At 39.7% G+C, this 24763-nt stretch overlaps 3 protein-coding genes across 6 annotated transcripts; 1 reads left to right on the top strand and 2 right to left on the bottom strand.

Moving 5' to 3' along the window:
* Positions 1 to 154: 154 nt before the first annotated feature.
* Positions 155 to 6603, bottom strand: LOC308115373 (mediator of RNA polymerase II transcription subunit 26). 4 transcript variants are annotated; one of them, XM_080472822.1, is made up of 3 exons: positions 6263 to 6603; positions 3572 to 3646; positions 155 to 3485 (listed from the first exon to the last, which is right to left on the bottom strand). In XM_080472822.1, the coding sequence occupies exons 1-3, from the start codon at positions 6332 to 6334 to the stop codon at positions 1884 to 1886; spliced, it is 1749 nt and encodes a 582-aa protein (XP_080328948.1). In that variant the 5' UTR covers positions 6335 to 6603; the 3' UTR covers positions 155 to 1883. The 4 variants fall into 4 exon arrangements, with proteins under 4 accessions (XP_080328948.1, XP_080328947.1, XP_080328950.1 ...); XM_080472821.1 differs by having other exon boundaries at positions 3572 to 3649; positions 6263 to 6526; XM_080472824.1 differs by lacking the exon at positions 6263 to 6603 and adding an exon at positions 6086 to 6219 and having other exon boundaries at positions 3572 to 3649.
* Positions 6604 to 8759: 2156 nt separating this feature from the next.
* On the bottom strand, positions 8760 to 13590 carry smim7 (small integral membrane protein 7). Its single transcript, XM_080474187.1, has 5 exons — positions 13513 to 13590; positions 13252 to 13293; positions 13106 to 13161; positions 12120 to 12210; positions 8760 to 11102 (listed from the first exon to the last, which is right to left on the bottom strand). Exons 1-5 carry the CDS (start codon positions 13536 to 13538, stop codon positions 11087 to 11089), a joined length of 231 nt encoding a protein of 76 aa, XP_080330313.1. The 5' UTR covers positions 13539 to 13590; the 3' UTR covers positions 8760 to 11086.
* Positions 13591 to 14865: 1275 nt separating this feature from the next.
* tmem38a (transmembrane protein 38A) lies at positions 14866 to 22778 on the top strand. The gene is made up of 6 exons (XM_080473127.1): positions 14866 to 15505; positions 18860 to 19016; positions 19631 to 19815; positions 20849 to 20936; positions 21813 to 21930; positions 22081 to 22778. Exons 1-6 carry the CDS (start codon positions 15382 to 15384, stop codon positions 22282 to 22284), a joined length of 876 nt encoding a protein of 291 aa, XP_080329253.1. The 5' UTR covers positions 14866 to 15381; the 3' UTR covers positions 22285 to 22778.
* The last annotated feature ends 1985 nt before the right edge of the window (positions 22779 to 24763 follow it).

A 24763-nucleotide genomic window follows, 5' to 3' on the forward strand; every position in this document is an offset into this window, starting at 1 on the left:
TTAAACAAACATTTTTATCAGATCTAGATTAAGGTCCACAGTAAAAGTAACTTCTACCAGTGGAATTGTGTTGTATATCTGAATTGTAACTCAAATCATTTCACTTACGAATACAAGTAATAATCAAAAAAAAACCAAGCCAGTCAATCGAAGAGAACACAGATAATCCTTCCGTTTTTTTTATTAACACATAATCAACATGTCCATGTAGAGGACTTAGGTAGCAAATATGTTCTTTTGCATTCAACTGAACACAAAAGGCTGAGCTCTGTACATTCACTAAGGCTCTGTCTTCAGAGAAAACACAGGGGTTTCCATAAGGCAAACAATATCTAAAGGAATGCTATGAAGTACTTCATCCGTAATGTAAATGTATGTTCCTCCTCCTCTGGACAGTACAAAGATGTCAGCTATTCTGCAGTTTCACTTCATATTAAAATAACCCAAACACACAGTTCAGGGAAAAACTCCAATTCAACACAATCATAACATGCACAATTTTGAATCGCATTTCCCCTGCCTGTGTAACATATGAACTTTGAGGAGAAGATGGCAAGTCAATGCTCCTTAATGGAACAAACTATAAACAAAGAAATTGAACAAAAGACGGTTTCATGTCATTAAAACATGTGTAAAACCTTTCTTCATGAGCTGGTGTGGGTTTTTATAAGCTTTAAGCTAAACCAGCTTTATTTTCTTCTGATCTCTTCACAAACGGCTCTCATTTCCAACAGTTTCATTTTACTTTATAAGAGCAGAAACGGTAAAGAAAAAAAAAAAAAGAAAAATGCCTGAAAACCGACGTCAGCTTTTCTTGCTGCTAAAAGTCACCATTTCATGCGGGCATGTAACATTGGAAGAACTGCTATGACAATAGCTTTGATAAACATGGTAACACAGCAAGTTGTTAATATGAACGTTGTCCAATTTAAAATTGCTTTTAATCCAGATTTAACCACTAAAATGCTGCTGGGCATTAGTTTCAGTCATGTCATGACGACTGGGTTATAAAAATTGAATCTCAGCTGTCTGTACAAAACATGTAAACTGTAATGAAGAACCCAGTCAAACAATGTCTTAGTGACAATTAATTTCCACAAAATTACATATATCCAGTGAAAAGACATTTTCCAGATTTGATTGATATTTTCAGTCAGGACACTGGCTAGATGTGCGCCGCACAGCTCCGTCACTTTGTGTGGAAACGGAAAGCCGGCGCTGGTGTTGGCGCAGACACTTTCAAAACTGTATTTGCATTTGTCTTGAACTTAGAATTTCCTCATTCTAAGTTCAAGACAAGATACAAATGCAGCTCTAGAGTGCAGGATGACTTGTCAGACACTAGACACTTTCTTACAGGTTGAAAATACGGCAATATAGATTTTGGGGAGTTATTTGACACAAGTGAAGGGATAAATGTTAAAAGTGTCTTATGGACAAGATAGAAACTAAGGGAAATTACAATGGAGTCTTTGAAGTCCTGCACAGTGCACTAAACATGCATAGGTGCCAGAAAAAGAAAAAAAAAACATTAGTTGCATTAAAAGAGTAATGTGTACACTATTTAAAAAGAGTTTAATATGAATTAATTGTATATAAACTAGGAAATGAACAGCAAGGCTTCGCAGCGCCTCAATAGAACCCCTGCTCTGTCTGATATTCACATTTCTTAAACACTAATAATTAATGGATTAGAAAATGCATAGCCTATTCCCTTCCCTCTCACGCAATGTTAACAAACGTATAAAAACACTGGTTACCTCCCCTCCACTCTACCACACATTAGAGCGGGCAATACACTTACTCCATTTCCAGCAGAAGTTTAAAACAGCAGCAGTTACACATCCGGGGTGGAAAATTCCTTTTCAGAACCGAGTTCAGGCTCAGTCCAGGCAGACGTAGGGCAGTATGTTCAGTCTGCTCTCATCCCCGTGTGGGTCTAAGGAAATGCACTCCGTCCAGTCATACCAGCTCCCCTTCGTATCGTAGCAGCCATTCACCCCGGGCCAATGTTGCATGTGTAATCTACTCAAGTCATCAGTGGTCACCTCTCTGCAAACGCCTGGTAATTCCCCGGGCTGGCTGTCGGATACCAACACGTGGGTTTTCTTGACGTCCTTTTTCCTGTGCTCTTCTTTTTTCAAGAACTCCGTCATGAAAAAGTGAGCGCCGGTGGTGTGAGCGCCCGAGGACGTGAGCACACTGCTTTGTTGGCTGAGATACGACTGGATGATTTCACTCCTCGACAGCTCCTTCCAGTCTGTCTGCTGGAACGGGCTGGGAGGAACCGGAGGACTCTTCTTCAACTGTTCGGACCACTGGAGTTCAGATCTGTGGGCTAATTTCACCTCCTCCTCCTGGAAAGACTCCTTTTGAATGGAGGTCTCAATTTTCCCTGTCAACGGATCATATGGAAGTCTCCTGTCTTTTAATCTGACTGGTTTAGTGCAATCTTCTACAGTCTGCCCATCTAGATTGACCACATAATCCTTAGACCTGTACTTTGTTCTTTTCCTTTTCCCTGTATTGCTCGCGGGACCCTCGTCTTCAAAACTGATTGTGTCACTGCAAGCTGAGGCGGCCGACTTGTGAAGAGGCGCACTGGGGAGCCGGCTTTGAGAGTCCAGTTCCGGCGGCCGAGAACCGTCGGCGTGAAAACCCTGAACTGAGCCACTGAAAGGCTGAGGAGACCGCTGTAGCCCGGAGGTGTCCGCAGTCCCGGACCTCACACTGGTGCTGGAAATACTATGTGCTTGGGGTGGAGATTGTTTAATACCTGCTTCTGGTTTTGAAGTCTGTGGACTGTGCAAGGAAAAGCGTGGGCTCCGTGGTGGACAACGCATCCCGCCGGCAGTTTGCTCCCGTCGGGCCTGCTGCTGCAGCAGAGCTGATGTTTTGAGGGAAGAGGAACCCCTGGGGGGCTTGTTGCATCCCAGGGCACTTGGATGAGGTTTCACAGGATTGATAGGTATTTTACTTAGTCTCTCGCCGTCTAAAGGCTCAGAAATCTCCTTGTCCAAAGGCTCAGAAATGTCTCTGTTTGAAAGCAGATGTGCCCGAGTATCCGTAAAGGTTTCAGAGCCAACACCGTTGCCGTTGGTTATGAGCAAGCTGGCGTTCTGCGTCTTGTCGTTGAGAGTTGTGTGAGAAATCTTGGCCGGTACGAGCTGTCCTGTCTGGTCTCCCTTACGTTTCCTGCTGCTTGGTTTTTCCACTCTTGGGTTGCAGTTGTTGAAGTCATTTCTGCTTTTCAACTCGGGACCCTTCTTACCAGATGTGAGCGTGGCAGCTGCAGCGGAGATACAGGAATGAGCGCCGCCTTTGGAAGACCATGATGCAGCAGCGTGCCCGTTGGAGAACACGTCCCCTTTCACTGGTTCAATTAGCTTCTGCCAGTTCCTCAGGAGCTTCTTGGCCCGTTTCGCAAGGTCCTCGTTCTTGGTTTTCTTCCGGACATCGTTAATGAGCTTGCCAAGACGGGTTTCCTTTGACAAGATGGAATATTTGATTAACAAAAGACTTAATAAATGATCGATATTACATTTCTAAAGCACATGTAAACATGACCTACTTCCAGCGCCTCTTTGGTGATTGGGTATTTCTCCAAAAACGAGATCACCTCCATTACAGCCACCATGTTGCATATCTGCTGAAAAGACGAGACATGCATCATAATCCTGAGAGATTGTTTTGCGATGGTGCTTTTTATCAGCACGGACATTAAAGAAGCGGATGCCGACATCTTCGCTCATCTTCCTGCCTCAATGCCAAACAATTTTTTATGACTTTTGTCACTCTGAACTGCAACACACTGTTGGACAAGCTAAAATTGACCACATCAGATTAACGTTTGGTTGGTAAAACTTGGTCCAAAAATAGAAAATGCTACATTATATGTTCAAACAAAACCAAAAGCACAAATACATCAACATCAGACCCCCAAATTGTTCAATTCAATTTTGAGCCTGTTATTTTTTCACGATATATAGTACATTCTTCCCTTTGGATATATTTTAGGCAAACATTGATTTTGATGGTTATACACATGATTTACTATTTAATATCCCACTGAAACTTGGGACAATGGCTAGAACCTTCTTTTCACACTGTGTTCCTAACATCAGGAATTGGATGTTGAACTTTTTTTGAACAGAAAACCTGAACAGAAACTGATGGTGAAATCATCAGTTAAACTTGCCTAAACTGTCCCATGTCTTTCTGATACTCTCGGGTCGTTTTCAAAAATACCACCGCAACCTCGGTGTGCCTGATGCAAATCTTTGTAGTCGCCATGATTGTGCAGTCTTATTCAGTACTATTACTGCTGAGACTTTCACAAAGAATCACATGATTTCTTAGTTCCGCTGATTTGAAAAATATAACGCTTGATTTTATTTGATCTAAATTAGATAATGTAACTCCCTTTAATCGGTTATTATTTCACATTAATGTAGAAAGGCACCGGCAGAACTGAACACAGCCCTTGGTGCTGCCATCAGTTCCCTGTGATTTAAAAAATGATAATTATAATTTTAAGATGTTACTTGTGTTAAATCCTTTAATGATAAGGCTATTCCCTAATTACAAGATCTTTAACTCTTTTCTGAATATGTTCACTGTCCAGGCACTTTGTAACCATGGATTTAAAAAGGGCTTCACATATAAAGCTATTATGATTGTTTTCAGTTTAATGGATTCAAATTCAAATGGAATGCAAATTTCTCCACATGCGAGATAAATAAAGGGATATCTTATATCTTATATATCTTATAAACCACAGAAATGGAATAGTCACAATAAAGAGCCCAAAGAAATGAAAAAGGTTCATTCCAGTGCAGCACATGTAAATAAATACCTAGTAAAAGGCCACATGAATAAAATCAAACTGTGAGTGAAGAGTTTGAGCATATCTGCAGTGTTCTGTATTCCAATTGTGCTCCATGTCTGATGCAATGCTGGGCACCACACCACATAAAGAGTGATATATCCAAAGGCAAACTCTGCTCCTTCTGGGATGCTATTCTACGGTTAAATCAAACTGTAATGGAGGGCGTTTGTAGCCAACGAAATGCTGGACACACAGCCTATCAGCTGTAGAACACAGTAGAGGCTCGTGCTGGTGGCTTTGCCATTTCTACGAGGGATTGGATGATTAATAGAATGATCAAACCTGGAGATCAACAAGACATTTGAATTGGGAGTGTGTCAACCGCCGTAAGTAAACCTGAGCTGAATATCTTGGTTTTTACGGGAGGTGTTTTTTCCCCCCAAATGATGTGCTCAGAAAATCATTTGTGCGATTTGTTTTGAGATGCAGTGTATACTAAACTAATACAGAGCGGTGTGTGTGTGTGTGTGTGTGTGTGTGTGTGTGTGTGTGGTGGGTGTGTATTCAAATGAAGGGAACTCTTTCATAGAAACATCATTTGAATAGACTTTCAAGTGTGCACCTGCATGTGTTAAAACAATATTCTCGTACTGGTTTCAGGCTCACTATGAAGAACTGAGACGGGATGCAAAGTTGCCTGAACATCCGTCAGGATGAAAAAAAAGATGCAAACGCCTCTTTAGAAATCCTTTGTTGTCAACACACAGAGTTAGTTTAGCATTGTTAGGGAGACCTATATAACGTTGACAAGTGTACCTAATGCTGGTTAGCTCTGCTTTGAACTGGTTGTTGTGACTGAGGGGGGGTTTACCTTTAAATTAATTTAATAAGTGAATATTCAATATTTTGCTCAGTGGGGGTGCAATGTGTCTTGTCTTCACTGATCGCTTTAGTTCTCATCACTTGCTTTGGTGTTTTGAGGGGTGCTGAAAGTCTTGTAATTTAATAAAGACAATATAAATCTCAGCTCCTATGCTTGCTTTTGCTCAAGGTACTGTTCATAGTATGAGGGAGAATCACTGATGCAGAAGATATTACTTTGACAATATCACAGTGGTGATCACATCATTAATGATAATGTCATCAAATCTACGTGCGGGTTTTTATCTGGCTCAAACTCCTTCACGATTGGCTGGACATTTTAAGACAGATTTGTCTATAGTAACGTCCTATGTGAGGTCTGCGGTCCTCCTCCACCTAAACAAACATAAGTTGGTGTCCAGCAGCAGCCAGGTAACACTGCCTCCACGTCCGCCAGCAGTAATACAGAAGTGGTCCAGTCGCTCCACTCGGTGGCTCTCCGTGCCTCTCACAGTGACTCGGCCTCTTTCCACTCCCTTTAAATAAGAGGACAAAAGTATCGGACACACTCACATTGCTCTGGCCGTCGATAGCCAGCAGCAGCCGGTCTCTCATCACCTGCGGAGTCGCTGTAACCGCTGTCATCGCCTGGCGGTGTCGCGGGTCCGGACGGACCCAGACAGCAGAATCTCGCGCACGCTCACAGGCCGCGGCGCGCGCCGCATCGGGAACCGGGCATCACGCTGCGGATGCCGCTACCGCCGCTCCTGCTGGCCGCCGTCACGTCCCGGGCGAAGCGGCACCGAGCGACCGACAACAGAGGTCTCCTCTCCGGGAATCGGCTACCCCCACCGGCCGGCAGCCGCCTCCTCCTCCTCCTCCCCCTCCTCCTCTTCCTCGAGCTTTTTGTCAAGAGCTGGCGAGGAGCATGACGGGAAAGTTTTGACGCAACCGACGTCCGCGCGTAAACTGTGCGTGCTGGTGACGAGTTTAAACAACAATCATTTTATTCTCATTGACAGATCATCTGCTTTATAAACATGATTTCAGAGGCACAAGCTCGGTTTTTTAAATATCAATATTAGATATTCATTTTCTGAGAATGAAGGTCGTCTATTGCATCTTGTTGTTTATCAATATTAGCATCATTAAAAACATATTTTTATCATAGTCTCCAGCAGAAGTCGCTTAATCTCTCACCAAAGATCACTCGTTTCATCCACATCCTTTCTATACCTGTTGATGTTTTTTTTCCAGGTTTGACGTTATTTGAACATGTTATCCGATTAGTTTGATTAAAAATAAAACATTAAGAAAACATAAAACGTCAGTTCCCAAAGAAAATCCTTACGATAAAAACAAGGAGATATTTTAAGCTTTCTTACAGCAACAACACGTGAAATTATAACACCAGAATATTTTAGTACCGATTTGTACAACGGTTACCATCCAGACCAAACTCGAGGTACACTAGTGTCTCCAAACACTGAGCCCCTCATTGTCGTAGCAAAATATTTGAATCTTAATGGAGGAACTGCACCCAGTGCAGCCACAGGAACCAAACACACCACTATGAGTCCGCTGCTTCCACATGAACCAAACACATTAACAGGCTTATCACTTAAGCGCGTTGATGACCTGCCGGCGGGTTTGCTTAAGGACTGTCCAATAACACAAAATCAATGCAGCTGGAGGCTGTTTGACATTTACAATTCAATACATTGGAATCTGATATTGCTTTTACTATAACTATTATTTCCTAACTTTTTGTTTCGTGTTTAAAAATAGTATTTAAATACGATTTGTTTGTACTGATTTATTTCCATCCTTTGTCTGAGTTTATTGTGCATGCATTGCTATTTTCTTACATTGTCACTTGGCGGCACTGTTGCATTCCGTTAGTGACAATGTGTGCCCCCTTTGTTCAATATAGTGTGTATTTGATATACCTCGGGATATAATATCCCAAATATAAAGGGCTTGAAGTACTCCGAGGTTGTTGTCAGAGACATAATTGTTCTTAATCAAGACTGAATGGTATAAACAGTAAATTTGTAAATAGAATAAGTATGGATATAATATTACCCAGTGGTGAGAATTTATTTATTTATTTTTTACAATTTGACCTGATTTGTCGGATATAATCTTTATAAAATACGCTCTGTGTTTTAAACTCTTTTAAATGTCCGTCTGTTTATACTGTTGACTCTTTTGAACATGTTGACTCATTTAAATATAAATTCTAAACGATGTTGCATGCACTTGAGAAATATGAGGACGCAAGATCAAGTGAATTAAGTACGCATGCACACACACGCACACACACACACACACACACACACACACACACACACACACACACACACACACACACACACACACACACACACAATGAGAATATACGATATCCTCTGATCCATCAATAAGATGATGGATCAGAGGGAGACAATCAACAAAATAAAACCCAATTGATTGCCCCCACAGGAAAATACATTTCGAACAGGTTTAAGTGCAGGGCAGAAAGAAAATCGAAATGACTATGTATAGTATAAAACCAACTAATCTATACCACTTTAACATTCATACAAAAAGAAAAGCTCACTCAAATGACAGTGCTGGCTCTCATTACAAGACAAACACATTTCAGAAACTACAAGCAGATTAGAGCATTGATCAAGACAAACAGTTACCGCTTATTAAAAAAAAAAAGTAACAACTGCACCAAAACAGCAAATCTGAGAAAACAAACAAATATCCAAACCTTTAAGTGCATTTGTCATATAGACATAATATGTTAAGTACATTTGTCATTGAAACACATCAAAGCAATTGTAAAATAAATATAATGTGCAATTATTGTTAAAACATGTAGTTCTGTCTAAAAGCAAGTTATGTAAAACAGTCATCATTCGTTTGTTGAGCACATTGATGGAAAAGGGAACAAAGGACATTTAAAATGCTTGAGTCCACACCTTAGAACTCTAAATCATCTCCAAAAAGATACGATTTTACACTTGGAGGACATAAAACATACACTCCTCTCAACAGTGACAACCCATAAAGCTGATTTGGCGTGTGGTTTCTTTATTACAAATAATATCCATGCAGGTCTGAACAACACAGTCAAGTTTCGCTTTTTTACTTTTACAAAAACATTCCCATCGCAAGTCTGAATGTATTTGAGCTTTTCATACAAAGACATACCGTTCTTCTTCCCAAGCAATCTCTGCATTCTTGACAACACAAAAAATAAAACATCCTCAGTTGAAATGTTGAAACAGGCAGTCAATATACATATTCCCAAAAAAAACAATTCATCAATATGTACAGGGCTTTTGTGACCAGCTATTAGGTCAGTTACCATCTCATTTGTTTTATTCACATTAAAAATAAGATGTCAGCGTCACATCAGCTGTCAATTTCAGAAAAATATAAAGTGCCATTATCTCTTTGCTAAAAACTACAATAGTCTAAGAATGTAAAGATGTCGTCCTCTCATTTGTCTATGTTGTGAAGAAAACTGGAGAGCTCAGTGTTAAATGTGCTGATTGACATTCAGTCATAGTGTTTTGAATCGTAACTAATGAGACTATTAGTATTCATCGCAAAGAAAGCCTTTTTTAAAAAGGCTGTAGTGTATTAAATGCAGAACTGAATTCTACAACAAGTATATGTAGATAGAGGATCTAATGCTTTGAAGGTGTTTAAAAACCTTTTCCCTGTTGAAAAGCAAACTGAAATGGATCGAGCAACGGTTTTGTATTTGCTTTAAGTAATGAAGCTATAAAATTCTCTAAACATTTCACAACGGAGGAAAGAACACTGGGTTTGTCATCAGTCTTCTTTATTTGACAAGGTTTTTGAGAACTGTTGAGAAAATCCTTTTTTCCCCCCCTCCAGAGGGCAGGAACAGAATCTAGCAGTCGTTGCAAAACACGGCAACAAGCGGCACTCAACTCCTCAGCCAAGGTCTTCAGCATGAAGGCTCATATGCCATCTGGACCAGTAGATTTTCTTTTACCTGATAAAGCAAAGACTGAACCTTGTTCTCGTTCAAGGGATTCACTATAACTGGAGATGGACTGCTGTACCATATTGCAATTTCTGGAGAAATCATGTCTCAAATATAACCTGTTTTCATGAAGCTCATTAACATAGGTTACCACCAGTTTTGGTGGTGATACATTGTCAGTTACTGGATTTCGATTTTGTTCAGGCTTTCACGGACTTCCTCTTTTTTTCTTTTTTGTGAAGGTATCTTCAATGCCGACTCTTATCTGAGCCTCTACAAACGGGCTCTGTTAGTCCAGTTTTTAACTATATGATTTTAAAGTGGACCCGGACCGACTCAAACCAAACCATCATCTTATTAATATTTTTAACACGAGAGGCGAGATGAAAAGCTTTTTTTTAATAGTCAAAATCTCTCCCCGGAAACACAATCTAAGTTTGCTCAATCAAAATATATTTAAAGGCGTATGTGCGGAAATGGTTATTTCTTTGTTCTATTATCAATATCAAATTCTGACTTTACATGCTCACACATCTTATACAAGTCACTTCTTGCCTTCTACGTCACTCAGTACAGGAAAGCTGATGGGCTTTATGGTGCGTTCAAGACACCTCGGTTCCTTTTTTGTTCTTATATTCATTAGTTGAAATACACACAAATGTCATTACTGTCTTGCTCATTTTCTACATATTATTGTTCTACATGTGCCCAGGCATGTCAGAACTGTCAGTTACTATGATGAAAGTGATCTATTTAAATGTAATGTACTTCTGGACCTTCCACTTATTTTCAATGAATGCATCACACCTGATCCATTTAAAAGGATCAAAAGTGCATTTGTGTTTGTAAAGAGTCTGTCAATAAACATAAGTGATATGAAATCATTTTATTAAGAATACAGACACATTTCCAATATACATTTAGTCAGAGCACATGAGGCTGGAAATAATGGAAAATGTAGATTTAATATAGGAGGATGCAGAGACAGCAGCAGCTGAGGGTGACATCAGTGAACACACATGAATGAGAGGAGATGTAAAGTTAAAAAAACAAAAAAAAAATCACAAAGACGGCTGTGATTTTTCTGTTTGATCTTGATCCGCTCACCACAAAGAGGAGAGAATAAAATAGAATTTCAGGTGAGCAAACTGACACATTTGCAAACCGTTACAGAGGAACACACATTGGGAGTGAGTGACAGCTGAAGAGTAGTAGTATGTGAAAGGGTAAACAAATACATTGCCTCAGACATGTATTGCAAGTCATAAACAAATGTATTAATTAAAAGGGCCAACAGAAATGAAAAGTCCCATCAAAGAGGAGTTTAGAGCATCTATGCTGAGAAGCCAGCATCCTGTTGGAAGTCCAGTAGCCGACGCTGATGATCAAGATCCGAATAACCTGTGCAGATTCACAATATACAGCTTGTTAGATAAACTGTAAGATTACAGACTTGGACTCTTCACAAATATTAAGGAAAATGTTGGAAATCATATATGAGAAGAGCTGTGCATTCACTAAAAAAAAGACAAACCAATCATGTTATACCAGTTCACTCCAATGGTACTTTTTGGTTTCCCTACAGTTGTGCAACCTTGGTTAGCCAAAACCGAGACATAAAGAGACCGCACAACTTTCCTCTCAAAATAATGTGTGTGATAAATTGTCTTGTTTAAGAAGAAAACCCAGCGAAAACCCAGCGAAAACCCAGCTACAACCTGTGACTGAATTAAGACAGTTCACTGCAATCTTTTGAAGAACACAGTATGTGTCAATTACACTGTGTGTGAGGATCACATCCACAACCGCATGACTTCTAGGCTCCAGTGTCAATAACGCCATTGGTATTATAGATTACTATGGTACGCAACCCCACAGGTATCTGCTCCACACTTCGGACAGAACACAGAAACACATACCCTAAGCCGTTAAAAAACACTCAACATTTCTTTTTAACAAAACGCAAAATTTGAGTAAATAGTCACCCGTAAATAATTTTCCACTGTAATTTAATAAACCATTAATATTCAGTGGTGGGACTATACAGCAACTTAATAAGAACATGAGGAGTGAGATGGGGTCATACATGGTGTACTTAAACAGTGGAATAAGTATCATTAAATTGAACAGGGTGTCCCACTGATATGGTGTCAATAGGTTTGAGACAAGTGGAGCTGCATGACACAAAGGGAGGTTGTGGTACTGAAAAAGTATCTCCAGGCATGCCGGTAAGCAACACTTGTTAGTGAGATAAGTTGAGACTTCGCATGGAATTCGGTTGACAGTTTAATTAAACCTTACAGCGATCCTAAAGCCAGAAAAAAGATTCAAGTGTCTTTTAAAAAGAGGCTGGTCGTTTCACATAACATTCACCCACGGGTGGGCAGTGTGATTATGAACAGGAAGAGTTTTACTTACAGGATCATACAGAACATGATGAAAATGTTCCACAAAGCGATAAAGATCCGAAAGTACCGCAGGCTGAGTAGAAACTCTCTGATATTGTCACCTGAAATTCACACAGGTTAGTTTTCATTTAATGTCCCAAAAACAAGCAAGAAGTTTGGCCATATACCAAATAATCTGATCTGTCTGTGAGGTATACAAAAACTTGATATCATTTCAGAAAATGGTATAAAGTAACATTTGCCTTTATGTGTCGGTTCGGATCACAAAGCAGAGCAATACTACTACTAGTACTACTACTACTTCTACTAATAATAATAAAGACAAGTGAAGAAACAAAATGGTGTTTGGTTTGTTTTTGTACTCACACAACACAGCACTAAGGCCAGATTTCAGTGGTGCAGCAGCAACATTATTGTAAACTAAGTATCATGAGCATCAAAGCCTCACTGTGAGGGTGAATATTATTAAAAAAAATCATGGAAAGCAAAGGCTGCAGACATCATGTGCCCTGAGAAGTAAAAAGTTTGATTTTAACATTTGCCTGGAAAAACAGTCTGGCTGACAACATTTCTGATGTTATTTTGCTCTCTTTATTGAAAGCAAAACAAAAAACAACAACAACAATTAAGCACAATAATTGGTTGTAACAAACAAATATTTGAAGGATGAAAACAAACTATACTTGGCAATAAACCTGATTCTGCACAAGCAACACATTGAAAATGATTCGATATGATTAGTTTTTGTTAACAATTGAGCTTTTTTTAAAATGAGATATTTATTCAAATGAAGCAGACATTTGGAGGTGTTATATGTAAGTTATGCTAATATTTTACAGGCCTGGTCGCCCAAATTAAGTTTGGCACTGATGGTTTAAACCAAGTCCAAATCAAACGATCGCCTATCTTGTCCAGGTCAAATCTGAACAAGAATTTACCAGTGAGTGTGCAGGGAGAATAAAACACGGTTTATGATTTGTGAAGTGACACGCTCACCTGTTGTCGGTGCGCTGGACTCATCTCCAAATCCCTGCGCATCCTTTCGTTTACCCCTGGAAGACAAAAGTTACACATTCACGTGTTTGCTTAGCTTTACCATGCTGCTAAAGCTTGGAGGAAAAACTGCCGACTATAGTACTCACAGCTTGAAGTTCAGCACAGCCCCCGCGTTCACCAACAGAGTCCTAAACACAAAAGAGGAGCATGTTTTGTTGTTTATCCATCGCTGTTGTTTACCTGCGTGACAGCTGCTGAGCTGGCATTAGCACCAAGCTAGTTAGCTCGTAGGTTTACGTGTCACTTTACAAACGCAGCTCATAAACACATAAGAATACACAGGTGAAACTACACAGCGTGATATTAGTGTCGTGGTGCGGAAAGAACGCAAAGAGTGAATGAATTACCCGAATAACAACAGATCTGCGATCATCTCGGCTTCACATCACATTCACGGAGCCACGACTTCCTGGTTCGTGACTCAGGCGGCCCGTCGACCAATGAGACGACAGCAGCCTGATCCGCGCGCTGTCAAACCATTAAGATTATGTCAATATGATAATGAAAACTGATTCGTTTGGATTGGTTTGTATCTTTTAGTGATAATATTGTATATTTGTCCGGTTGTTTATGCTTGCTGTGTTTCTTTTGCGTATTTTGTCATTTGATCTGAGTTGTTTGATTATGTTATGATTATTTTAATTCCTCTAGTGTGTGTCATTGAATTGTTTTGCTTCTTGCTGGTAATTTTATGGTTTGTATGTCTCTTTGCAGTGGCCTATGTCTCCTTTGTTTAATTTTATATCTTTGCATACTTTTCAGTCTTATATAAATGTATCTGCTTTGCGTTTCGCTAGACCACTTGGCACTTGTTTATAAGAGCTACTATTAAGAATTGTACATACTAATATTTAATATCCCCTTATTTAATTTTTCTTCTATTGAATATATTTGATATGAATTTCTATTCTATTTATTATATTGTACACTGTGTGAGGCGACGCTCTCAAATAAGTTCCCTCTAGGATTAATATCGTATAGCTATTCAATTCAATTCAATTCAATTCAATTCAATTCAATTCTATTCTATTCTATTCTATTCTAACCCTCCATTTGTTTCCAGGGGTAATCGATAATTGATTGCATGTGCAGATTGAGATTCACTTTTTGAAACTAGTAAAATAATACGTATTGGCAGATGACAGCATATTATCATCATCATCATCATCATTATTATTATTATTATTATTATTATTATTATTATTATTATTATTATTATTATTATCATTATTATTGTTGTTGTTGTTGTAAACAGGGCAGTGAAAATGAAAAAATCTCTGATTCCCTGTACACGTTCACTAAAAGTGGGGAGCAAAGCAAATGAGGGGGATGATAGACTTTCTTCACTTCTTGGGTCTCATACACAGGATATGGGGACATATATCACTGTTAGAAAACCATTATAAAGTGACTTTTGCATGATATGAGACCTTTGAGAATAAAGACAAGGCAGGTATCTCTGTTCTGACGCTTTGGTACCCTCTGGTGGACATAGGTGTTACAGCTGTAGTTTTTTATTATTATTATTATTATTATTATTATTATTATTATTATTATTATTATTATTATTATTATTATTATTATTATTATTATTATTATTATTATTCGGTAGACTGTTGACTACGGCCGGTTTGGTTTCGCTGAGTCTTTCAGTCTTTCACTTCAACATTTGCGCATCGTGCGTGAAACTGTAAACAAACGACAAATGCCGGGATTAAGGCCGATCATATGGCCGTGAGTCCGCCTCGGTGTGGGATCTGATCCGGATTGCCTCATGTTATTATTATTCTTGATGATGAACTGTGCTCAGTAGTAAGCGGATGTTATGGCGTCTCCGAGCGAAGTCAGGCCCCCAGCAGCGTCTCTCTCCCAGCTGAATAATAATGAAGAAAGGAGGACGAGCCTTTTGTTTTTGTGCTCCATTTTCACCTCGCCAAGATCGCCTGTCGCCTAAAAAGCAGAGCAGCTGGCACGACGCGCGCATGAGGATGATGATGATGAGGATGATGAGGATGATGATGCTGAGGTTGTGGAGATGAGTGGTATTAATAGGAGGGCTTGGGTGTCACAGGCTTTCACTGTCGAGACCGGGGGGCTTGGTGGAGAGTCGGCGGACCAGGTTGGGGGGGCTTCCTGACCACACTGCGCGGTTGGAATAAAGGAAAAAGAGGAAAACAGAGCCAGAGGTTTTTTTCTGTGTCGCACAGAGAGGAAACATGGAGGTGCTGTCAGTCCTGAATTTGGGCGATTTCGCCCAGGCTTTCTCCAAATTGGGAATGTTTCCCGTGTTTGATCTCGCCTATTACATCGTGTCCATCCTCTACCTCAAATACGAGCCAGGTGAGTGTGACTGGGTGTCAGTGACACATTTTTGTGGACTTTTCAGTGCGATTAAGTGGTTGTTTATTTTTATATGCACAGTCCACATGGTGGGACAGGTGTATGTACTACAGAGTTGGGGGACTTCTGCCTGAACATGCTGCTTTTGAATAAAATAACGTCAAAGAAGGAAAAACAAATAATCTTTTGAAAATATAAAATTCTATTTAAAAAGTTAATCTAAAGTTTAAAATTACTATTATTTAGCGAGCCACAACTTGGACAAGAAACTATTTAGCTGAAATGTTCTTTAATTCATGGTATTTTCATGTTGTAGCTATACATTGCCTCAATACCCCTACAAGGACTCTGGCCTGCTATTATCCCAGAAGTATACCCTCTCCTTAAAAAGCATGACCTGTTACATAAACTCTGAAGCTCTGCAGCTCTATGTGAGGCAATGGCCCCATTTGCACTGCAGAAAGTCGCTGGAGTAGATCAAACCCACTCAGCCTTGAGTAAAGCTTGATGTTTTTCATAGATTTAACTCTTTTGAGCAAGAGAGGGGGGGTGAAACCAGAGAGAAGGCCTGTGCATACCAGAGACCCAAGCAATAAATAGAGGAGCCTGAAATAGACCGAGTCAGAGGGCCTGTGAAACCCCTCTGCTCACAAACAGGTATAACTTTAACGCCCTAAAGTAAAGACTTTTTCAGAGGGTTTAGTTGATTTTCACTTTGGTTCAGGAGCAACACACACCAACATTATATCATATATTTATATCCTTTTTTTTAGAAAGTTGAAAAAAAACAAACCCTTATTGTTTCTATATCCTTTTCTGTGATACTGAAGTCACCTCTCTGTCACCTAAAATGCAGAAGATTTTGGATAAATAACAACATTTTGAACTAATCGATATTTAATCATGGAGACTTGTTTTATATTAGATGAGCTCTGTGTAGTGTTAGATATTCTATGTTGTTTTGATTTAAAGTCCGTCTGCAGGTTTGTGTGTGGCGATCAAAGTCAGTAAAAATTAAAGTTTCGTGGTTTCGTCAAAAAATATCCCTTCATCGAGTCCAGTCCCCGAAACTAAAACCAGTTACAGTTTTAAATGTGTCTGCAGCCCTCAAGCTTCTTTGTTGTTTTGAATGGAGCAAAACAAGTGATGCTATTCTAAAATACAACCTGAACTGCAAGGGTGGATTCATTTAAAGGGATAAAAAGTCTGATTCTGTCTTGATTCAGATTTGTTTTGAAGCTGCACTTTAGTCAGAGCTGCAGTCATTTTCTATCCCGAGCAGTGAATTTGTACTCCACACATAAAGCTTCGTTAGAGTCCTCGCAGCTTCCTGTGGCCCAATGAAGATCAAACTCTCTACATGTGGTCTCATCACCCTATCCACTGTGTAAAGCACCAAAAGTAGTTTGAAATTAACAAAATAAAAGTTTATACTTTTCAGAGCTCGGGCCGACTTCCTCACGGCAACTGAAACGACTCCATCTCATTTTCATATCTAGAATTTCACAGTCAAATGACGCATGTTGTCAGCATCTTCTGCATGTGTCTTAGCGCCGAGCGCAGATTCACGCCACCTGTTAGACGAGCACATGAATGAGTCTTTCAGTGGTCGACGCAGAGACATAAGTGTAGGGTCAAAGGTTAAGACGGGCCTGACAGTTGCAAGGCGGGAGGAGCGGTGGAGCGAGTTATATTTATAGGACGGCATTTCTCAGGATCGGATTGCTCTCAAACTGAGCGCCAGTCTCACCAGGACACCCTTGCCCACCTGTTGTTGGAGATTTGCACCCGCATCTCGACTTACTGTACTTCTTCAACAATGTTCAACACTTCAACAGAACAGCCCCGGTCGTTTGGACCTACAGTCAGATCACCTGATGCAAAGAAAGATGCTACTTAGGAATCAACATTTGCAACATGAAAGGAATGATGGGAAATCAGCGTCTTTACATGTCATCCTCCTCTGAACCAGTGCAGAGGCACTAATTCCACTGGTGCCAAATGTTTTTTGAGATACTGGTTGTATTTTGATTTTGCTGTTTGTACTTATTCCACCTCTTTTTCAGGATATTATGTTTCGCCGTGTCTATTTGGTCATTCGTTTGTTTGTCAAGCGGTTAGTGAAAGCTCACGATCAACTTATTAACAGCTTAAAAGCGACAAAACAATATCAATCTATTAAAACTTCAATCACCAAAGAAAATTACATGTGTCTGTAATATGAAATACAAGTGGAATTACACATTTTAAATGCATCCCCGTACTTTAGTCGTATTTGTGTTACAGTGCCTGTTTGTTTTAAGTGATACTCACAATTGAGAACATGTCATCTCCCTTGTTAGTTTTAATATTGTGTACATTTCTCAGAGTTTTCTAACATTTTGATCGACATGGAGCCAATGACAGAGAAAGTTGCTTTTATATATTTATCTTTGATGACAAAATAAATTGCTCATAAACTGTATTGTTCATCTGAAATGTTCTCTGAACGATGACGTCTTATTCAAATAAATGGAAATAGATTCTGCATGAATGCTTTAGCCACATGTACATTGTGTTTGCAGCTCTCAGCATGTGTTTTGCCACTGCCTTTACAGAGGAACAGTCACGCCACTGTTTGGCTCATTTGATTTACTATTACCAATGAAAAGTCAATTTGACCACAAGACATTTTTTCCAGGATTTTTCCACACCAGTATATAGATTTGCGTAGCTGTAGATCATGTGTAATTCTAATGACCCAACCACATACTAACTTTGTCCAATTTGTGTCAATCCTTGAAACACTGTACGCGCCCCACACATTATACATTTTACTATAACACCTTAGTCATGCAAAAGAGCTTTCATTCATTTGACTGGAATCATGCGGGAAGTTTTGGAATTTCATAGAGTCGCTCAAGTCTGTATCCTTCAAGGACTCCTCATCTTGAGTTAATATTAGTTTAAGATTGAAAAGGCGGATTATCAGGGTGTGACCTGACATGACAGTCCGGGTGCAGACTTAAGATACAGCTCGCAAGACGCTTCAGGGACCCACTGATAAAACAGAACCTTTTAAGGCCACCGGTAACAGCTTGGTCTTTCGAGGCTGACCTGAAATGTCCCAAATGGACATTCTGGAACATCTTTATGTCCTAGGAAACAGTGAGCACGGTTTCAGAGTGCTCTGCTGTCTCTACTGAGACTAATAATAATATTGATAATAATTATTAGAATAATAATAATAATGATAAACCCACAGGCACATTTAAAGTCTTTATTAACCCTTCGTGGTGATGCTCTCATTTTCACACCCTGGCCTGTGTTTGTGACGTCCACTGACAGCTCAGCCTCTGCCTCTGTGTGTTGCAGGCTCGGTGGAGGTTTCTCGCCGGAGTCCTGTGGCCTCCTGGCTCGGTGCCATGCTCTACTGCTTCGGTAGTTACATCTTGGCAGACATCCTGCTCGGACACAGTCCCCTCGACTATTTCCAACACAACAGCCACATCCTGCTGGCCTCAGCTGTCTGGTGAGAAACTCCAGTCCCCCGGGCAACTTTTAGTCTTTTAGTTTGCTTTTAGTTTGCTGGAAGCACCAGTGTACAGCCACTTCATTGTTTTAATTATTATCAAGCCAGAGATATTTAAAGAATCAGGTAATTTCTTTATTATTTTTTTTTAATTTGAGGTCCTGGAAAAATAGTTTCCAAAACATTTCAGTATTTTTTTAATGTCACACAAGTAAAATGTGTGTTTTTAAATTAGATTATCCTGAATGTATCAATGTTGGATTCAAGTGGGATCAATTTTACATAACTTATTAACTGAGTGAAGATTAAAACAAGCGTCATCGCAAACGTTTACATTATTTTTTCTTTATGAATGATACATTTCTTTTTGAGCTTTTAAAAGTCCTTTAATTTGCCTGTTCAGGTCAGTTGATTTAAAATTGTAGAACTGCAGAGGTTGCAGCTATCTGCATGTCCAGACACAGCACTGCAAAGCTGAAGCTAAACAGTGATTGTTCATCATTGCTCTCAGTTTCACAGCAGAAACAATCAATTTCTCACACTTGCATCTTTATGCTTCAATAATTCAAATTTTTAATAATTTTTTTTTATCTCCGTATAAAATTCGAATGCAGGTACCTCATCTTTTACTGCCCGCTCAACCTCTTCTACAAATGTGTGGCTTTCCTACCGGTCAAGTTGGTGTTGGTTGCACTGAAAGAAGTGGTCCGCAGTCGTAAGATTGCAGCCGGTGTTCACCACGCCCACCATGCCTACCACCACGGCTTCTTCATCATGGTGATTGTTGGATATGTCAAAGGTCAGTTTTCTATCATTTGTGATGCAGTGCCCAAAACAGATTTTAACACAGCAAAGTGCACCCAACGTCAACGTCTATTCTCAAAGGGACGTTTTGCGAGTGCTCCACGTTAACAACAGTCTTCACATATTCCTTCGGCGAAATTGCAGTTGTTGTCTGCTGTGGCAGTGCGGGCCGACAGCTGCGATTCGTGACAGAAAGCGTCATCAGTTGACAGCATAACAGCCAGATTTAAACATGAATGAGCCGCTTGTGTGGAATGCCTGCAAGCGAGGATGACCGACTCAGCAGCCGCCTTCAAAAGGTGCAGCAGCTGCTTTGCGTGAAACGATTTGCAAAGGAATGAATACTCACTAAACCTGATGGGAGCAAAGGTTGTTTGTTTTCAACCAAATTCCCATTTTAATATGTTGTACATAAATCATATATAGTTTTCAGCGGACAAAGTGTCTATATAGATATTTATTATCATTTTCAGAAAAAAATGGGAAATTTAGCAGCTCTAGTTATTTGTGTGAAATTAAAAGATGGATTACTGCAGTTATACACTGTTTCATGGACTACTTCCTGACGGGGGAAATAATTATTTGCAAATACTCATAAAAAGAACAATCTTTCAGGGCTATAGCAGATTCATGTGTTCCTAATGAACAATAATAATTTATGAAACGCTTTATTTTAAATCTACAAAATACTGTTAGAAGCTACTTCATCCTAGTTTGTAGACATCAAAATGCCTGTATCTGTTAATAAGTTTGGTTTTCCATCATGTTAGATGTTGAGAATTAAGTCAACTACTCATGTATACCGTTACTATATGTATGTAAACTGAACAAAAGCTGCATTACTTCAGTGTGGTGGTAAAACAGAAATGCCATTACAAGATATTCATAAAAGGTTCATCCAGGTCAAGCGTTTCGGTTTCTGCCTGCGAAAGTCCCAACCCGCAGAAGAAAAAGTATGTGTGACAATCTGAAGTCGGAAAAAGCTGGACTGATTTAATCCTCCTTTTGTTCTATTTTTATCCCCCCAGGATCTGGAGTTGCCCTTATGTCCAATTTTGAGCAGTTGCTGCGTGGTGTGTGGAGGCCCGACACCAACGAGATCCTCAACATGTCATTGTAAGTGTGTGTGTGTGTGAGATAGAAATCTATACATGAAACCAGAACTTACATTGACGATAGAGATGGAAATAAATTCAAAAAGTGGACAAATAAACAAACTTGATCGGTTCAAAACGTGTTGGTCTGTGGAAGACTTCAGGTCACATTCACGAGTCTTTGGTTCCCCCTAGTGGTCTTGTGTGAACTGACACCATAGATACAGAGTTGCTTACTGCATGAACACAGTTACTGTCGAAATAAATCAAAATATCTCTCTCAAGTAGAGGCAAACATATAAAGTTTAAACCTTTTTAACCAATGTTACCTGGTTCACAATCTGCTATGCCGTCACTCATCTTCACTGGTCTCACATTGTCTTTATTTGTTGCACAATTTATTGTTAAAAAATGGTGGGTGTGTTTGTAAGTGATATTTTGTTTGTGAACATTTTTAAAAAAGTTTTTTTTTTTTTTCTTTTTACAAGCATCCCGAAAGACTATGTGCAAACAGTTTACAAATTAAAGAATAAAAAGGCTAAAATATATATACACACACGGCAATGTAGACCGCCAGTGTGTTCATCAACAAGAATCTCCCTGTGCTATTTATAAATATTTGAAAGAAATGAGTCACAGAAATATGTTTTTTTGGTTTTGATCTATATTGATGTACAGTGTTCAAAAAAAGGAAATTCTATATGTATATACTGAGCTACGATCAGCTCCAGGCTCTGCTGCTCTGAACAGGACAGAGCAGTCGCCTATTGAAGATGACTGGATGGATTATATACATTTCTATGATGTTATTTCTTAATTATTTGCATGTATTGTTTTTGCATATCACCGTCTTTATCCCCGGCGTGCTGTACTGACCGTGTGTGTTTGGTCTCTGCAGCCCGACCAAGGCCAGTCTGTACGGAGCCATCCTCTTCACCATGCAGGAGGCTCACTGGCTGCCAGTGTCCAAGAGCACTCTCATCCTCGTCTTCACCCTCTTCATGGCCACTAGCAAGGTACGACTGGACTATGAATGGGTGATGTTTTTCCTTTTTTTTTTCAGACACAGAGAGATTAAACAATCTTCAAAGTCAAAGAGCGCTCCTGAATACCTCAATTTGTTGTGAGTATTTTCTCATCATCAGCCATGTTGTGTGTCTTCTCAGGTGGTGATGACTGCCCGACACTCTCATGGCTCCCCCTTCGCCCTCATCGAATCCTGGATTTGCCACGTGCTGTTTGGCTCTGCCCTGGGTGGCGGCGAGGAGGACCACCATCACGCTGCCGCCGCCGCTCCGTCTTCACCTCTCAAAACCAAGGAGGAGCTGAGCGAAGGCTCTCGCAAGAGGAAGGCCAAAAAAGCTGAGTAGTGCGCCACGCCACGTCGATGGAACAGCGTCCAACTCGTCCCCGCGGCCTGCGCGACGTGGGACGTCCCATTTCTTTCCTTGGAAAAGGGAGGTTTGATGTTTTGCCAAATGAGACCTTTTCTATTCAAGCAAGACGGTGCGTTCAGCGTTCTTACACAGCAAGAGGACTCTGTGAATACCAAGGCAAACGTTTTCACCCTGCAAACCCCAACCCGGACATTTTTAACCTATTTATTTGTGTCTCTGTGAGCGTCTGCATCTGTGCCCAACACTGTGTGGTGATCCACGTGAAAGAGGCCGCCTCCAGATGGCCTTCATACCACATCAATAGTTGTGTTAACTGAGTGTCAATGGTTTCATTTTAGTCACTCAAACCTTATTTCAGCTCAATCCGACTCATGATCAGGACTTCAAATGATAGAGAATAACATCTCTGGTTGTTACGCTGAGATGAAACTGACTTCATATATTTCAATAAAATCAAGAGAAACGTTGTTTCCCCAGTGTCTGTGTTATTTATATGATAAATGGTCAGAAAACACTACAACTTTTCTTTTTTTATCATCCTGGGTCCACGAACACTAACCAACTAAAAGCCTAAAATAGCATGGTGAAACAAACAAAACAACAAATGATTTAAAATTTACTCTTTCAGTGACATTCCATCATACTACAGCGTTAGAAGATCATACTTTTATGTTATATAAGATGTTGTATGGTCATACCACATATTCCAACTATTCTCAAATCATGAACTCATCTCTGGATTTGTTTTGATTCGAGAACTCAATAACAAACAGAGTTAGTTCTTGTGTGTCTGTCCTGGGCTGGAGGAAGCTGACACAAACACCAAAGCTTCATGCACAGCAGCTTCCTGCGGACTCGTCCAGGGCTCCATGAGTGTTATGTAACACGGCGGCAGCAGGGAGGTGATAGGAAAGATCTGAGGTGAACCTCAGGTCGCGTCCTCAGAAGCTCACGACCCTCCTGTCGGGTCCACAAAGTCCCAGAACGCGGGCAGTAAAACATGTGTAATGAAGTTTGCAGGAGGTTGTTACACTCGACCTTTAACCTGAAAATTCCTCCCAAGCAGCAAAGATCAGGGAGGAGAAACGTCCTTTTGCTTCATTTTCACGAGCACTGATAGACATCACAAGCAGACCTCGGACAACTTAATTAGTCAAGTAATATCCTATGTATTAACAGAAAAATAGACCCAAAGTATGACTGCAAATCAATGCTCAAGAGATTTCAATTCTATTTCAACATCTGCTATAGATGATCAGCTTTGCTCATTGGTCAAGGTGCAGATTTAGTTTTAACTGTTCGTAAAACTGTCGTATAAGAGTAGACAAAACAGTAGAATGTTTACTGTTTATTACAAAGAATATATGTATTTATTGAGGCTGTTATATTTTAAATGATAAAGATCAAGTTCACCTTATAATTTCTAGTTTGTTTTTAACAGATGATCTGTTTTAAAACATTATTTATATTGGAATTTTATAACAATCATTTGTGATACTCTTGGCCTGATATGTTGTTGACTTAAGGTGTGAGTTATTAGTAAAACCATCAGGTAAAAGTATTTTTCACTATTTGGACTCAGATGATCTAACTGTCATGGAAGAAAGTAAGATGAGACTTTTAAACCTGATAAACTGATAAACCTCCTGAGTCACATAGGCTGTTAGTTTATTGCATCATCATGTATCACAGTGGTTTTCCAGTCGATCACAGTGAAGAAAAACTATGTAGAAACACCCAGGACACTTTTCCGCACAAGTCCAACAAAACAGAAAGTACAGAGAGAGAGAGAGAGAGAGAGAGAGAGAGAGAGGAACTGGTGAAAGAACATCTGGTGATGTCATTATGGACACACACGCACACGCACGCACGCACGCACGCACGCACACACACACACACACACACACCTTTATTGATATAGATGTTAGTGTTGCTTAAAGCAAAATAAACGACCAATGATAAATGTGTTGTTACTTTAAAAGAAAAGAAAACCCAAACATAACTTAAAGTTAAATATTTTCAAAACTTGTGGAAACTGTTCTTCTCTCAACAACTAACAAATGAACAAAGATACCAACCATTTCAAAAACCCAGTATTGAAGTGACTGACCATCTGACTCACCGCTCAGCCAACCAACTACTTCAAACCGCAATTTGTTAATCCAAAGAAATCAAAAACAAAAAATGTTGAGGAATTATAAACTCACTAATTTCTGCTTGTCATTAGCAGTTTGTACTACATACAAACATACACATAAACAAATAGCTCGCAAAACGTAATCCAAATAACTAATAATATTAATTAGTATTTGTAGTGCGACAGTGCGTCCACTGCTCTCTGTCAAATATAATTTAATCTCTGATTGGACGACCACAAGAAAGGTCCACATTACTAAGCAATCATCAGAGAAACTATAATCCAGACACAGTGTCATTACCAAAAGAAGTCTTC

The sequence above is a fragment of the Lipophrys pholis genome (assembly GCF_963383615.2).
Source record: "Lipophrys pholis genome assembly, chromosome: 10".
NCBI lineage: Eukaryota > Metazoa > Chordata > Actinopteri > Blenniiformes > Blenniidae > Lipophrys > Lipophrys pholis.